Below are 17,885 nucleotides of genomic sequence, written 5' to 3'. Positions count from 1 at the left end.
ATTATTTTACTTGCTTTATCTACCTTCGTTGGCGATAAACAACCACTAGTCGGCACGGTGTCTCTCGTTTGGCAGACCTCTCCCCCATTATTGTACATTAACGCCGTCAACAGCCTGCGTATTGTCGGGAAGTGTCGTAAAGCGTCCCCCGCGGAAGCGAGGCTCTGGGGGATTTGCAGAAAACAGATCAGGCCAGCGCAGCTCCGGAGAACAGCTCTGGCTGGATAAACAACAGCGAGATACAGCGAGGCAGGAAAGGGACGAGTGGTTTCGCTCGAAAGGAGTTTTTCCCTTCCTCTGAGCCCTAAATGAAGCCTCGTATCAGTGGATGGCCGAGGCTGAACGATTGAAGGAGAAAAAAAGGCGATTTTAATTAGACTCTCCCCTCCTCCTCCTTTCGTACTCGCTCGCTCCCCCCCCTCCCCCGATCTGTATACTGTATCGGGCCTTTTGGGGCTGTTGTTGGGTTAGTGTTGTCACTTTCACAACCCGGCGCCGCTGACGTACCACGGTTTTCTTCGTTTTTTACTTCCAGTGACTGCCCTCATTTCTGGCTCTTTTGCTGCAGCAATTCCTCGGAAGATCTCTGCCCGACAACACTGCTGAGTTCGGGGCCTTCAGAGACCGATAGGTATGTATTTTGTCATTCTTTGCGTGAGTGGTGAGCTAGTTGTGTGATCAGGGTGATTTCGGATATGAATGCTAATCCCAATGGCTTCTGATTTCAGTATATAGGGAAAATGGTGAAGGGCGGCGAGGAATGTAGAACTAGTATTGACTAAACAGGAAAAAAAAAAAAAGTAAGCTCGACCTAGAGGCAAAAGCAGATAATTTATTTCGTTATAAACACCCACATCCTTCCCCTTTCTGTATTTTTATTTCCTGTATGTTTTCTATCCAAGTACGTACATACGTTTTTCGGTAATGGCTATATTGACACTGACAGATGGGATTCTGGGCTAAGCTTAGCGTAGGGTTTTTGTTTTCATTTGCTCAATGTGGCGTTGCTGAATTGTGCACTTATGCATGCTGTATAGCGCCTTAAATGCTCATTTCGGGGTTAATTGATTTAGCAGCCTTCCCTACGTTGAACCAAGCTCAGTATCTGTGTATTCCTAGTTAGTAGCTAGCAGTTAGTTATCGCTAAACTAGTCTTAGTTGAGGCGCTAACTAGAGAATCCGCTTGATCAAGCAACTGCTTCACTAGGACTACAGCCAGTAGTGTTGTTTTTGGTTGTTGGGTTCAGTACAGGGTCTGACAAATGTATATCTCGTTATTTTAGAGTTTGAATATAATCTGTAATCCAGTGTCTGTCTGCAGCTCACTTTGTCTCTGGACTTCGTGGCCTCCGAAGCTGTTTCACTTTGTCCACGTTAGGGCCTCGTCTTTCCCATCAGTGATCTAGATGCCGACAGAGATGAGCGTTTTGCAGCGTAGTGTGAAATATAATGTTCGCAGACAGCCAGAATAATCGTATTTGATCGCATTTTAAATGTAATGTTGAGCCATCAATTACAGTAACCGGAAGCTTTCAGCATAATTTCACTGCTGTGTGTTGAAAGTACCGAATTATTATGGCCTTTCATATTTTAACAACCAAAGTTGTATTGTCTACGTTTTCAGATTCAAATCAATTAAATCAAAGGCAGATTGTGCAGCTTCTGTGAGAATTGCTATTGTAGAGACATTTTTCCCTTGCTCGCACGATATTGGGAATGTTTTTTGAGAATGTAAACACCTTTTACATTGGCTAGGACTCAGTAGTAAACTGCCAACAGTGTAATGTAAACAGGCAAAGAGCACTAAACCCTGACATGAAGTTTTAATTGTCTATCAGTGCTAATACTTAGCATGCTATAATCAGAATACCTGTGTGATTTTAGCTGTGTGTTTGATCTGCTTGTTATAACGTTTTTGTAATTACTGTATTTTAACATGGAAAGCTTTTATTTTGTACTTAGTTTGAAGGTCTTCTGATGTTCCACGTCTTATGATATTATACCTCGCTATATGAAACGTCATATCATAAACCAGGGCTTTTGTTTACAGAATGTACCAGCCAGCCTGAGTTCCAGTGCTGCGTTTCCAACATAATCTGCTAAGATTTAGTTCTATTTTCGGTGCTGGCAGGTATTCATTCCCTCTGTTCCTGCACCCTACAGCAACTACCTTAACTGTATCTCTACAAAACAACACAATCTTCAGATGTCGGATATAAAGTGCACTTCACACCCAATGTAGAACCAGAGTAACTGTAGGTGAAATGAGTTGCAGTTCACTTGTTAGTATTGGTGTAAGTTTCCGTTCTCAGCTGTGTTTCTGCTGCAGAGCTTGCCTGAGCTTGAGAAGACTGGTTCCTGTGCATTAACTTTGTTACGAGTGTTGTCGAGTGCACATCTATCTGGAAATACTGATTTCACAAAAGACTAGAAACATACCTGTGGAAAGAGAAGGTAACAAACAAGCTTGTTACGTCTTTATGCACCGTCCCCACCGTTGAGAGATTCTCTGTGTCATGTTTAATGCCTAACCTGCACTAGAAGCTGGTAGTCCCGTGTTAATTACTGCGGCGTAGAAAACTCAATTACCAGCTGTATTGTGTGAGGAGACCAATTCAATGTGTGACCTTCCATGTTTTCCAGGTTATGCTAGCCACTTACTTTTTTGTTTTTAGTTAGATTATTATTCTTCCTCCTGAAGCTTTACAAATACATCTCCCGACTCCAGCAGGATCTTAATGGAATGCTGAATACTAATGCAAATTAAATTATCTTGGTCATGGATTTCCAGGTTAAAGCTCACACTGCTCCATCACTTTACTGTATGGAATTCAAAAGTTGGAAAAAAAAACGTTTGGGTGTTATGAAATGCTATAAGATGAGGGCCTGAATTCAATTCTCTTCATTGGTGTTGTGATCTAGAGGCTGGATTTCTGGCCTTGCTAAAGAAGCCATACCCAGTGATAAAGGGAGCTCTTCCAACTTCAACAAATTTGAATCTTTGATGCACACTTATTGCATTGGAGTGAGGTGGGTGGTAGCAGGAGCATTTGTGCTGGCTTCATCTAAAACTGGAGGGTTTATTAAACCTGACAACCTTATTACAATTTTAAATTTATAGATTTCTTGAAAGGGACGTTATTTTTCTTTTCTTCTCTCCTTATTTTTAATTTGTCTCTTGGAATACATTCATGTCAGCTTTGGTGTGATTCTTCTTGTCACATACCTTTTCTAATTGCACTCAGGATTAACCCCTTCCCACCTGGATTTTGTCACAAAAAGCCCCCCCCACCCCATGCACCCTGTGTAAACACGATTGGCCAAATCCAACCTGTTACTGTTTCTTTGCTGGCAGGTACTGATTAAAACCAAAGCTGTCAGACAGCCATGATGGATTCGTTTCATCCCATTTTCATGATCTTTGCAGCCAGCTTGTAAATCATTGGTTCATGTTTTGATATAAAAAAATATATATATATTTCTTCTATAATTTTGACAAAACATTACAAATATACAAATATTTACATTGGATAACTACAGTAACAGTATGTATTCTGTCAGGGTACTAGAGACGAATTGTGTTTGAATATATTATTGGTGCTGTAGTGAGCCCATAGCAAAGAGAGAAGATCAAAGTAAAATTAATGATATATTAATAGTCTATTTGAATGTGCATCTCATAACATGAGCTATATTTAGAGTTGAGATGTTAAAAATATTAAAAATCGTTATTTAATACAGTATCTAAGCAATCGCACTGATTGAGTGAAAGGTTGTAGTGCCAAAAATAGATATGAGCATTTCTGTGCTCAATAGAATGTCCACACAGATCCTCCTAGTTACTATGGTAACTTCGAGCACCCCGAGAAGTGCCATATTGCAGGATGGTGTCGCACTACCATGGAATAAAAATAAATAATGTAATTTCTAAAAATACTTGGTTTCCTGAGGAAATGTATTTAAGTGTTTTTGTGTGCGCTAAGAAATGTAAAATATATTTCTGCAGCAGCTGCCTAGTAATGTACTTGGTATTTTATATATTTGCTGGATTGGGCTGAATCAATTAAAGTGTTTGCAGAAGGTTTTTATAGGCGCCATTTCCCAAAATGTTTATAAGTAAAACTTTAATACCCCCAAAAAATTGTCATGTTGTCAGTCCCATAAACAGTATAAGCTTTTTAGACCTTAAGTTATAAATGTTTTTATTTTTAAACCAAGGTTTTAAAAACACATTAGTATTCTGCTTGCTTTCTGTGGCAGATCAGGCGATATAGTTATTCTGCTGCCAGTGTGATGCGGAAGTGCAAACATGTCTGATATCTCTCATCAGTTACTACAAAAATTAGGAAAAATAAGGAGTTCAAAATATAATTCAGTCACAGCTAGCTGTTGAACGTGGCTTTGATGGGATATGACATTGGGATTATTTCTGGTTCTGACTTTCCCTTGCCAAGCAGAAATGAGATTGGCGTGCCCATCATCACGGTGACTTGCACTCTCCCCTTCACTCTCTCCCGTGCTTCTGTATTCATTGCTATTTGTCGTGCTGTCATTCCTTCACAATTACACGCCCTCTGTTTTCTCTTGATGATAATTGGCTTTCTCATGAGTGCTCATAAAATCTGGGAAAAGAAAGAGCCTGCTCTGTTTTCATGCCAGTGTGGCTATTAGGATTGATGATTTAATGCCGACTGTAATAATATGGGTGTTATTCTTGCCTTTTACAGTGTGTGCTGCCTGGGTATGAGTTTGTGGGCTCAGAGACTCTCGACATTGACCTTTTTTCTTTCTTATCCAGAAACTGACATGTTAGGCCTATACATTTTAATTTCAAGGCACATGTAAGTGAATATGGGTGTGGGGGTGTCAGTTGTTCTCCTTGTTTCTCACAGGGCTCCCTTTTAATCAGTCAGGTTTCTAGCTGTGTGTTTTTCTGGTTGTGATGTGCAACTGCTGTTTTAGTTGAAAGACAGGTAGACTCCACTTTGCAACTTACAGTGGTTAAACTGGAGCCTCTGAAATGCATCATTTACCCAGCATGGGCCTGCTGACGACCCAGAGGAAAGATAAGAGTGGCTGTTTTGTGAAACCTATGAGGTCTTTTAAAATTAATTAGGAGGAGAAGATTGCTTTAGAAAAAAATATTGCTTCCTTATAAATTGTAATGAAAGTGCAGAAATAGTAGTCTACATACAAGTTAACAACATTCAGTTTTGTTGACCCTAATAGCCCTTTTTCATGACTGAATCCTGAACACCCTCAGGATTGTGCACACTGGCCCCCTGATCACTCACTTACACTTCTGCCCAGCCCCACAGTTGTAGCTCTTATAGGAAACTGTACCCTGCCAGCTGGACATCTTGACAGCTGGGTTCAATGTGACGTCATCAGTTGTCATTTTCTGCAGCTTTTTTAACAAGACCCCCCCCCCCCAATATAAACAGCTATAGGCTTAATTTAGCCCTTCAAGCACATGAATCCCTAGTGAGGAGTGTGCTGTGGAGGTCAGTATGAATTGTGAAAGGGGCTCACATTCAGGCGTTTTCACATCTGTTCCTCCTGTTATGAAAATTCGCTTTCATTTGCACCTTCATAAAACACTTGTTTTCAACTGACTGGCAGTTAAATGCTATTTTCACTGCACTAACATGTTCCTTTCCTCTTTTTTTTTTTCTTCTTTTCCCTTACAAAAACAAAAAACATTCTTTCTAAGCATGTTGACTGTCATTTCAGTTTTAGTGTGTGTAGGGCAGTGGAACAGAGGGCCTTGTTGCTGTGGTGTGTGTGTATTGTGCTACAGAGCACTGTGAAAGGTGCCTTCTCTGTTCTGATGTGCAGCTCCTCAGTTGAGTCCTTGCGTTCATCTGCATTCTCCGATGTCTGCAGGGTCACGGATCCTTCACCAGCTCCAGGGGGTCCTTTAGTATTACAGTGCTGATGCAGACAGATGTTGTCTTCTTGCTATTAGAGTGCCTTTACTGGGGTGCTGCTTGTGTTTACACTGTAACCAGCCTTTCTGTAACTTTCCCAGCACAATTAGAGCAGGATGCTTTCTGGTCACACAGGAGGCAAAGTGTTGTCTGAGACTTGCTCCACAGTGGCACAGTTCAGCTCCATGCTTCTCACTGTGTTCTGTGAAATGAAGTAATGCCAACATGGCTCATTGTAGAGGAAGACAGTTGATTGAAAAAGGCGCTAAATCAAATGCTTCCTACTGTTATTTGAGTCCCCCCCCCACACAGACGCACACACTCTGGGACTTCAGTAGAAGCTAATGACAAATTATAGTATCTCAATTGATTCCTTAAGGGAATTTCAATAAAGAAAATACATTGCAGATTGTCTGTTGTTTTTGGACTATATCTTGGATGAGGAAGCAGTTGAATTATGGCCCATGGTGCAAAGCTGCGAGAAATCAGAAGAAGTCAGTAACAGGGGGAGGGCTCTGCGGCCTGAGGCACAGGAGTGATCTGTATTGGACAGTGCTTGTTCACACTGCGCTTTGCTCCTCTGCCCGCCAGTAAAATGTTTGAACCGTGACTTCCAGCATTCTTTATTTCCCCGTGGGGGCTTCCTCTTTTGGAATTTTTGCCTTAAAACTAGCCTGTTTGCCCACGGGTGAAATATGTAGAGTCTTTATCTTCTCAAATGCCAGGGGGGGAATCCAGCTGTATTTGCCCATTTAATAAAAACTCCCTTGCTTGCGTGTGTTAGCACTCTCCACTCTGTGGCACAAGGGGCTCGGCAGTGCTTCGCGAGTGGAGCCCAGGGGGGGCCGGGGCTGCTGGCAGCTTCTCCAGCGAATGCCCAGGAGAGCCACAGCTTGTGAAACTGCAGAGCAACACCCACGGGCTTCGGCGCGTCACCTGCCCACCGCGCTCTGTGCTTGCTCCGCACCAGTGCGGACTGGAGCCTGTCTGATTCAGTCCTGATGTTTTTTTATTGTTTGTTTGGTTTTTTTTAATATACATGTGCTCCAAGCTTAGAGACCCTGAGAGACCGGCCCTTCCTTTGCAGTTCTAACACCAACCTGGCCTATCCGCTCTAGAAAGTGGAAAATTAGATGGACTCTTTTAAGTTACACAGAATCGGGCTCTGACTTTGACTCTCTCATGTAGGTAGTTTAATGGGGTGCATTAAACCCACCAAAACGGGGGACTCAATCTGATTAAACACTGGGAGATATGGCCCAGTTCTGATACCATAAATTAACTTGGTGTTGAAAGTTTTGAAAATTACTCTTCATAGCTTTGCCTAAATTAATTTTCTGACAAGCAGAGATGTATATGTAAATGTATGTATATATGTATTTGTACATTGAGGAGAAGCATATAAATGTTAAAATAAGTTGGTAGAAAAATCAGAGTGAGGAAGCTGGAACTTGTCATGCAAGATTCCAATCTTTGCCTTTTTTTGTTTTTTGTTTTTTGTTTCCTTGTAACTGGAAGAAAGCTCTGAGGCCTGCCTGCTATAGCCATTTCACAACACCAGCTCTACACTCATGAGCTCTTGGAAATACAAATATTTTACGGTGTGTTTTAAACACCACTTCCAGTCCTGTCTGGCAGCTTGTGTTGTTGATTAGTATAGCTTGTCTGCTGCTTGAGATTGATGCCAGTCCTCTCCCCTCAGTCCCTCATCCTTTTCCCATTTCCTGTGTGCATGAGTCATACCTTAGTTTGACTAATTATTATTACTATTATTTTTAAACATTTAGGACTGGGGGGGTCCTTGTGACTTAGCTGTTCAGTATTAAACTCTCCGTTTGTCCTCTTGACCAAAGTCTTCATCACTGAAGGCTACCAGCCAGTTACATAGGATGGGGGTGGGGTGGGGTGGGGGTGGGGTGAAAGAAATGGGGAAGTTGAATCTGTCCTTTTAGTTTAAAGGCAACTTAAATCCACTGCAAATAATGAGTTTATGACCTACCCAGACTATGGTGTGTGAGTTGACTAGAGAGTGTTGTACAAAAAGAGAGTTAATATTTATTAATCATCTTACTGGATTTGTAGAGCACAGCTTGGTGATGGTGTGTGGAGGGAGGAGGGAGAGGGTGAAAGGGAGGTCTCTGTTTTAACGTTGCAGTTGTGCCAAAAACCCATTGTGTTTTCCAGAGTCGAGAAAAATGGCCTAGATCCCTTCTGCTTCTGGCTTTGCTGTTTTGATCTTCCTGGGTACACGGGCAAAGGGGGGTGGGTTGGGTCACAAGAACCTTCTGTGATGGTCCCTCACAAGGCAAGTTAGGCAGGAGGAGGCAGGTATTCAGCAGCCTGTCCTGTCTCCAGTGAGCCCTTTCCTATGTGGGTCACTGGGGTTTAATGTGCATAGCAACGAGCAGGAAAGGTGATTAAAGGATCCTGCCACAGGGGCTGTTTGTGGTCAATGGCAGTCCAGTGCATGAGTCCATGAGACATGGCTGTTTTGAGTTTACATGGAGTGGCTCTTCCTGGAAATGGGCCCCTCCTTCACTGCTGAGTGAATCCCAAATGCAAGGGTTTTGTGGGCTGTGGTGTGGAGTCCCCCTTTGTGCCGCTCACACCCGCAGGTAGCGGTCTCCAACTGCGGCAAACAAAATCGGACAGGCTTGGGCATCCTCAGCTGTATGTGCCTGTGGGAGAGAATCAGTGCTTAATTTTCTGTTCCGGCAGGATGCGGGACCTCTCAGGTTTTGAATGTCTGTGTTCCGGTACCTATCTGCGCCGATCTGGTACCTCACGTGGTAAGTGAGTGTGCTCCCTCCATTTGACTGTGCCCTTTGCCCTTTTGGAAACGCAGAGCACAAAAAGGGGTCCAACTTTGCAACTGAAATGTCCGTGGTGATCCACGCGTCTGGTAGGGCTCCAAATCCCCTGCAGGATTGCCATCAGGCTGCACTGTTTGTTAAAAAGCCTGTTTTTTTTCCTGTGCAAATTAAAAGCCCCTTTTCCTAGCCACTGCACAAGGGGCCACCTGAGGAAGATCTGTGTCCAGCAGTTTAGCAAAGGACTGAGGGCTGTGACCAGCCAGCAACTACTCCACTAACCTCGCAGAGTATTTCAAATCAAAGTACCTTATTGGTTTGGTTGAGCCTGTGCAGGAGAGTCATTCACCCCTGGGACGGTTCTCTTCGATATGCTGGTACTCTGGCAAGGGCATGTGCTCCTCAATGCCATGTAGTTACTGATCATTAAGAAGACTAATTAAGGAGACTAGCTTTACAACCAGCTACATTTTAATACAATTTGAATTCCATATTATTATTATTATTATTATTATTATTATTATTATTATGATTAGTAGTAATTACTTGTATTTTATTTTAATCTGTATGTTGGTCCTTGAAAATAGTTTGAACTAAAATGGCATACTGGTGGGTTGGGGGAAGGGAAGAATTGCAGAAACCAGAATTATTTAGAATCTGTCGTGCAGAGGTATTTACTGGGGAACCCCCCAAAAAAAGAGTACACCTATACTAGTCTTCATTGTACACAATACTTTCTGGCTTCCCAAGAAGAAAATGGGTGAACTTCAAGAGGCTTTTTTAGGTTGTTGTGTTGATGAAATCCACAGGCCCAGAAATAGATCTTGCAGATCTGCGTGTAAAACGTGTCGTTCTCCACCATGGGGTACAGCAGCAGTGTGTGCTCGAAACGGCTGCTCCCAGCCTACTCCACTCTGGGCTTCTGAGTCGGGCGAAAAACTGTAGGTGGTAGGTTTCATAATGCAGGAGGTACGAGCCACAAGGACTAGAGTTTGTCCTGATCGCCATTATTCTTCATCAAGTGTGTATATATACAGCTCTGGAAAAAAGTAAGAGACCGCTGCAAAATTATCAGTTTCTCTGGTTTTACTATTTATAGGTATGTGTTTGGGTAAAATGAACATTTTTGTTTTATTATATAAACTACTGACAACATTTCTTCCAAATTCCAAATATGAATGGAATGGAATGTCTGCCATACATGTAGAGATGCTGATTTAAGAAAAAATTGCAGTGGTCTCTTAATTTTTTCCAAAGCGCTTTGTGTGTGTGTGTGTGTGTGTATATATATATATATATAATATACATTTTACACACGCACACACACATATACACTCACCTAAAGGATTATTAGGAACACCTGTTCAATTTCTCATTAATGCAATTATCTAACCAACCAATCACATGGCAGTTGCTTCAATGCATTTAGGGGTGTGGTCCTGGTCAAGACAATCTCCTGAACTCCAAACTGAATGTCTGAATGGGAAAGAAAGGTGATTTAAGCAATTTTGAGCGTGGCATGGTTGTTGGTGTCAGAAGGGCCGGTCTGAGTATTTCACAATCTGCTCAGTTACTGGGATTTTCACGCACAACCATTTCTAGGGTTTACAAAGAATGGTGTGAAAAGGGAAAAACATCCAGTATGCGGCAGTCCTGTGGGCGAAAATGCCTTGTTGATGCTAGAGGTCAGAGGAGAATGGGCCGACTGATTCAAGAAGAGCAACTTTGACTGAAATAACCACTCGTTACAACCGAGGTATGCAGCAAAGCATTTGTGAAGCAACAACACGTACAACCTTGAGGCGGATGGGCTACAACAGCAGAAGACCCCACCGGGTACCACTCATCTCCACTACAAATAGGAAAAAGAGGCTACAATTTGCACAAGCTCACCAAAATTGGACAGTTGAAGACTGGAAAAATGTTGCCTGGTCTGATGAGTCTCGATTTCTGTTGAGACATTCAGATGGTAGAGTCAGAATTTGGCGTAAACAGAATGAGAACATGGATCCATCATGCCTTGTTACCACTGTGCAGGCTGGTGGTGGTGGTGTAATGGTGTGGGGGATGTTTTCTTGGCACACTTTAGGCCCCTTAGTGCCAATTGGGCATCGTTTAAATGCCACGGCCTACCTGAGCATTGTTTCTGACCATGTCCATCCCTTTATGACCACCATGTACCCATCCTCTGATGGCTACTTCCAGCAGGATAATGCACCATGTCACAAAGGTCGAATCATGTCAAATTGGTTTCTTGAACATGACAATGAGTTCACTGTACTAAACTGGCCCCCACAGTCACCAGATCTCAACCCAATAGAGCATCTTTGGGATGTGGTGGAATGGGAGCTTCGTGCCCTGGATGTGCATCCCACAAATCTCCATCAACTGCAAGATGCTATCCTATCAATATGGGCCAACATTTCTAAAGAATGCTTTCAGCACCTTGTTGAATCAATGCCACGTAGAATTAAGGCAGTTCTGAAGGAGAAAGGGGGTCAAACACAGTATTTAGTATGGTGTTCCTAATAATCCTTTAGGTGAGTGTATATGTGTGTGCGTGTGTAAAATGTTTTTTTTTCTTCCCACAAACACTGTTTCTGGAGTCACTTCAGGGGCTATTATTATCGATTACCGGTCAGGGGTGGCAGGCTATGATTTGCTCAGTTGGCACAGACTGGAGGGTGAATACTGGTGTCCTGGTACTTCTACCCACCCAGGGAACAGGACTCCCAGCCCTCCTTTTGCTGCCTTGATGAACATCTCTAAAGCAGAAGAGGCTGACATTTCATGAGACTTATTCCCATGGAAGACTGCCCCTCCCAGCAGCTCCCTGAGCCTTCCCAGGGAAAAGGCGCTGTCTCCATCTGTCTCAGTAACCACCATCATTTTTCACGTACCGGTTCTTCCATTTAGAAATGCTCTACTGAACAAGAACGAAATGTGTGGTTCCGTGCTGGGAGAATCAGGGGAACAACCAGGAAGATAAGATTGAAAATGGGGAAGTTGTTTGCATAGATCGGCCTACTGATCTAATTTACAGTGGGGTGGAAGAGACCAGTTTTATAGATACCGATGAATTATCTCCTCTCCTTTAAATTCTTCAGTAGATGCAGAACTGCTCCATTGATGCTGTTGTCGTCTATGTATGTATGTATTTATCTTACTACGGCCTTTGTCTGAGGCAACTTTAAAAGTGTTTACAATCAGAAAAAAATACAGAAAATAAACATTTGTTTTAACCATTTCTTGTCATTGGAGAAGTACAGTAAATTGCATTCATCTGCGTTTTATTTTTTATTTTAAATTCTTGCACATTATGTCCGGTGAAATGCACATCAAGCCGATATGTTTAACATGGACAACAAAGTATCCTCACCATCTCCAGTGTCTGGCCAATGGGGGGTTTAAACCACAATTTATTATTGTCACACCAACTACACCCAGTCAAAGGGATGCACAGCTTTAGGATCCCCAAAAATGGTGGTATAGTTATAAGGCTAACATGTTGTAGAGCGGTGTAAAACAATCTAGAAAAGGGAGTGACGCAGAGAAAGGTAACGTGGTGCCGGCTGCAGCCATGTGGCAAACGCCAGTCCTATGCAGAACTAAGCATTAAACCATGATTAACCACTGTGATCTTCTCTTATTTGTGTGTATAACATACTCTGTAGGATTTTAAGCACCCACAGTCTGGTAAACAGTGACCTGCAGAGAAGGACATATCCCGTTCCCACAGTGTGTTTCAAGCAGCAGTGTTCTTTGCCCCATCTGATGTTGCACCCTTTAAATTTTATTTTATTAATAAAATTTGTATGATTCTTCTAACCGCAATCAAATTAATACATTAAAAAAAAAAAAAAAAAAAATCTATATATATATATAATATATGAGGGCTCCCTCTGACCTGCATGCCACCTGGTTACTGTCAGGGGCGATGGATGCAATTGAAGGGCTTTTCATCATCGGCCAGATGATGCTCATAAAGGACTAAAATAAAATGAGATCTGCCATTAAAAAGGAAAAAAATAAAGGGGGCGGTGCAGTCTAGCTCATTCGCCTGGAATGGCCTTGATGACTGCTCGCGTGACCAGCCAATGCTGAAATGCTGAACGACGTTACAGTTTTAAAAGCCTGTGCCTGCTGCTAGGCCTCTCGTGTTTTGGGGGCATTCAGAGTGATGGTGGTTGTGAGGGGATGTTTCTGCTGTCCTGTGCCAAATAGGCCAGGTGTATTCCGTGTTGCTTCCCTTGCACTGGCTGTAAATGACGACTGGGATTTTACCGGGGGGGGAGTTGAACACAGCCCCTTTTTCCTCTTTTCCTCGTTCAGCAAGGAGACTATCTTAAAGACAGCTGTGGCAGTGTGGAAGGAGGGTGGCTGTTGTGCCATTAGCCTATGTTCTGGCAGCATGCTTAGCTATTAGGATACTGTCTTCACTACAGCAGATGAGGGGATTATTCAGGCTCAATCACCCAGGCTCTTGCTCAGCCCTGGCTACAAGACGTGCATTTTCTTCTCTTTCACGGTGAACAATAACAAAGACTAAATGAGCTGCTGGAAGCATTTCACTCTCTTCATATGGTTACTTCTTAGGTGTTAATTAAACCAGAAGCTGTTAAATTTCAGTACATTCTGGTTGCTGTAAAAACCATTATATTCTCCCCTTCACAAAGTCAGGCATTTTAACACTTCTTTTAGAAGGGATTTGAGCCTGGATCCCAGGAAAAGGCTTGTCCAAGCTTGAACTATTTGCAGTCTGTGAACTTGAACAACATCGCAGCACAAACCCCTGCCAGTTTCTCCCCATTCCAACACGGCTATGTTCTCTCATTCACAGACAGGACTAGGGCTGTATGTTTTTAGACATAATCTTTCATCTGTAGTTGAGAAATTAATTAAGTAAATGTGTGTGTGGGTCTCTCTCTCATGGTTATATATAGGGAATAGGGATGAAAACCTTGAGTTCAGACTGGATTCTGTAGGCCCTCTCTCAGTTATCCGGCAGGCTGTTCTCTCCAGTGGCTCCGAGAGTAAACGCGGAGAGCCTTGCCTGGCAAGGAGCACTTTGACGCATAAATATTTCACAGCGCCTGATAATTTGCTGTGTCGAAGTGTGGGTTGTATTCACCTACAAACTTATTTACTTGGCTTCCTTTCCACCATGCACTAGAGACAAACCCTGGCAAATGATTTATGTAGGCAAATGCGCAATAAATGTCACATATCCAAAGATAAAATTGGCTGCTTTTTTTGCATTTCGAATCCTGCTGCAACTGAAACCTGCATAGATTTAGGTTATTTTTGTATCAGACCAATGAGGTTTGACTCTTGACTCTGTCACAGAGGCCCCTAATCTCTCTCTTTCACACACACATCCACACATGCACATTCAGAGTCTGCTTATTTGTTCTTGCACTTTGGAAGAAATGGCAGCATCAGCTGGGGTCAGAGTAGATTTTAAATGTCACGTAACATTTAGTGACATTTAGAACCTCTTGTTATTGTCGCTCATGCTCTGCCTTTTGTATCATTTGTTTTAAAGTGCTGTTGAGATTGTCATGTTGAGCAGGAATGGCATTAAAATTGTGTACAGTGGCCACACTGTAGTCAGTGTATTGGTCCCCTGTCTGGATTGCTCCTGCATTCTATTGGGCGAGAGTTCCGGATGTGGGCAAGAAGTGGTAAAGCACTCCAAAAGCTGGAAGGGATTTTTACAGAGGAAAGTAAAACTGAACTGTGAGTGACTCACTATCCATACATTAAAACAGCAGATACCTTTAAAAACACACACTTGGTAAATCTAGTACTGCTCGCAGGAGGCGTAGGTAGTTGCTTTGAGTGTATAAAAGTGTGTTTGTCAGAGTGCTAGAATGGATTGCCTCACTTAGTAAATATTATTGTGTTGTGTATTGCTTTGGCTGCCTTCAGTACAGTATAGGTAGGCAGCCTGCACTTCCCAGTTTGAGTCCTATACTGCCAGGGAATGAGGTAAACCACACCGTAAGGAGAACTGAGATCTCCTTAATGTTATATGTTATGTATTATATTCTACATTTTATTTTCCATTTGAAATTAATGCAACTCTTTACCTCAGTCCTGTCATTGATCATGAATTCTGATGTGAAAATCGCAGTAGTGTACAGTGGTCATAGTGTAGGCTGTGTGTTGGTCACGTGTTCTGATTGGAGGAACAATCTAATAGGAGTGAGTTCCAGAGGTGGGCAGTAAGTGATCAGATTTAGTGATTTGAGAAGCTATTTACATGGTAGTTCCCTTCCTTCCTGTTTCTCCAAGCAGCTCACGGGCTGCTTGCAGCCCTTGTTTCACTTTGGCTGTTCTAATGCTGACCTCTGTCCTGTCTGTAGATTTGGAGGGATCGATAGTGGCAGATGGCCCCCTGAGCACAGCATCAAGCCTGAGTCCTGCCCACCACCGCCGCGGCCACCATGAAGAGCGAGGTCCCATCTGATGCTTCCCGGAGACACGAGCACCTGAAGGGGGCTCTGGCCAACCCCGAGCATATGGAGGCCGCCAAAAGCTTCCCTGCCGATGTGGAGATGATCAGCAGCAAGGTGGGCAGCGAGTTTGCACCACTGTGCGCCGACACCCGGCACCGGCCTCTGCGGGAGGTTAGCGGGGGTCGCCGGGACCCGGACAGGGGCCTGCCGGGGAGGAAGAAGCGCAAGAGCCAGCAGGCTGGCCCCTCAGACACTCAGGCCTGCGCCCTGAAGCAGGTGCGTACTGGGGCCTTCCCCTCCCCACGGCACCGGCCTGGTCTGGAGGGACAGAGTGAGGAGGACAACAACAATGAATCCTCCTTTAGTGACTGTGCCTCCTCGCCCTCCTCCAGCCTGCGTTTTGGGGACTCCGACACACTGAGCTCGGAGGAGGAGGGTGGGGGGGGTGGCTCAGGGGCAGGGGCCGGTGAGGAGCAGGACAAGGCGGCGGTTGTGCGGCCCGTGCTGGGCCGGCCCCGTGGGGGCAGGCCGCACAGGTGGACGCGGCCAGATCCAGAACCGGTGCTGCTGAAGCGGCCCTGCCTGCACGGGCGCCGCACACTGCACAGGAAGCGCTTCAGCAAGGCAGGTGGCTCCCAGCGGACTCAGAAGCAGAAGGAGCGGCTGCTACTCCAGCGCAAGAAGCGCGAGGTTATTGCACGGCAGAAGTACGCCTTGTTGCAGAGCACCAGCAGCTCCAGCGACAACGAGCTGACCAGCGACTCCTCCTCCACCTCCTCCTCCGAGGCCGATGCTGAGCTGTACATGGATGTGAGCAGCAGTCAGCCCAGCAGCGCCACTGTGGCCTCGGGTAACTACATGCCGTAATATGATACATAAAACACACTGTAGTACGATACATGCAACCCACTGTACTACACTGCATTACTACACATTGTAACCCACTGCACTGTACTACAGTACACTAAATATGAGCATATCGGTACACTTTTGTTTGTTCTGCATTACTACAGCATTGCAACTAATTGGGCTATGTAAAAACTCTAATCCATTACCAATGGTTGATAATGGCTTTGTTCAAGTATACTCTTCACTTTCTGTATAACAGTCTATTTTGTGAGAAAGAAGAATTATTCCTTGGAGCTTGGTTATGCATAAGCAAAACAAATAAAATGAAAGCCTGTCTGAGATTTGACCCATGTCAGCTGTTAAAGCAGTGTCCTTCCCCCCTGCAGAGGGAGAGGGAGAGTGCTGTGCTCTTTTCCAAGCTGTCTTGACATTGGCAATGTCAAGGCTGCTGCTTTTTCCGAACAGTACGTCATGTGACCCTGTGAATATGATCGCACCACAACACAATATCGCAGGAGACGGCCAGAGAGGCATTTGTATGAAGGAGTACTCTGCTATATATATATAAATAAATGGAACATCATGGATACTTCAGTCTGCATTCAATTAATATTTTTAGAATCTCTCAGGGGTTGTGTTTGGAAATTAAAAGGTCTCTATAACCTTAAAACTAACGTGAGATCAAACTCCACCGAAGACACACACATTTTGTATTGCTTTTGCTCCAGAAGGCTAGGGCTTGTGGAACTATAGGCCTACATTTGACTTTTAAATTTGCAACCTTCTGCTTGTTCTGATAATTTTACTTTATAAACCAGGGCTGCCTCGGGGCCTCTCGGGACTCCATTGACTTTGTTCCGGCATGTACAAATGTTTCCGCAGCACCAATCAACATTATTGCCATACTTGAGGAGGAGATCTGTGAATTCCTTCTCTTGCTTGCTTGTGCTCTCGCTCTCTCTCTCTTTCACAATTTCTAAGACTGGTAGTGAGATCCCTTGTAGATCCAGCCCTGCCAGTCTGTTCAGAAGCACAGGAATACTCTGAAAGCTCAATTACTTGATTAATCGGACCCTGTGACTCATTAACGAATACAGTGTTGTGACCAGTGTACTCCCTGGGGGATTTCTCTGTATTAGTCAGAATTACACTGTGCCTTTCACAAAACCTCGCTGCCATTCACTGAATCTGCAACTTCTTTAGGAAACGGCCCAGTTGAGTGCTGCGAGTCTGGCAGAGGCAAGGGGGTCAAATTCTGTTGTTATGACTCACATTCAAATGAACACATGCTCTGTGTGCCAAAGCCACTTGTCATTAGAGATCTCTGTCCCCAGTACACTGAAATGCAGCTCTGTTCTGTTGCATCCTGCTTCGTTAAAGTCTATGGCAAGTCTACGGTAAAAAGAATGTTAAATTATTATTTTCTAAGACATGCATGGAAAAACACCCCCTGGACGAATAAGGCTACTTACTGAAGAGATCTTAATTTTGTATGAGAAAAATGTGGTGCTCTTGTTTACAAGTTAAATAAGCAGGAGCTGTGCAGCCCTTGTTCCGCAGTGGAAAGCAGACCGTGAAAGAAATTGAAGGTCACTGAAGCCGAGATCCCTATTTAAAAGCATTTTCTGGGGAGGGGGTCTCAATCGTAGACATCCAACAGGGACACAGAGGTGACTTGGAATGAGCTGGGTCTGACGGCACAGCTCGGCACGCTGGAGCTGCACTGACTGCCCAGTTCCACCACTGAGAAACCAAGAACCCCTGACTTGGATCAGTGTAAAATTAAATTAAAATAATGCAAATGTGCTATGAGTTAGCACATTCTCAGACATAGT

At 43.8% G+C, this 17,885-nt stretch overlaps 1 protein-coding gene across 2 annotated transcripts in view; it reads left to right on the top strand.

The window, feature by feature from the left end:
• Window positions 1-182: 182 nt before the first annotated feature.
• rnf111 (ring finger protein 111) overlaps window positions 183-17,885 on the top strand; it is a 57,117-nt gene continuing 39,414 nt past the window's right edge. For both annotated transcript variants that reach the window (XM_066701299.1, XM_066701298.1), the window contains exons 1-2: window positions 183-631; window positions 15,109-16,051. In XM_066701299.1, coding sequence (XP_066557396.1) covers window positions 15,190-16,051 — 862 coding nt within the window. In that variant the 5' untranslated portion in view covers window positions 183-631; window positions 15,109-15,189. The remainder of the gene's footprint in view (window positions 632-15,108; window positions 16,052-17,885) is intronic.

The sequence above is a fragment of the Amia ocellicauda genome, chromosome 4, assembly GCF_036373705.1.
Source record: "Amia ocellicauda isolate fAmiCal2 chromosome 4, fAmiCal2.hap1, whole genome shotgun sequence".
NCBI classification, from domain to species: Eukaryota; Metazoa; Chordata; class Actinopteri; order Amiiformes; family Amiidae; genus Amia; species Amia ocellicauda.
The sequence above is the reverse complement of the archived record's forward strand: the minus strand, read 5'-3'. Positions and strand labels throughout refer to the sequence as shown.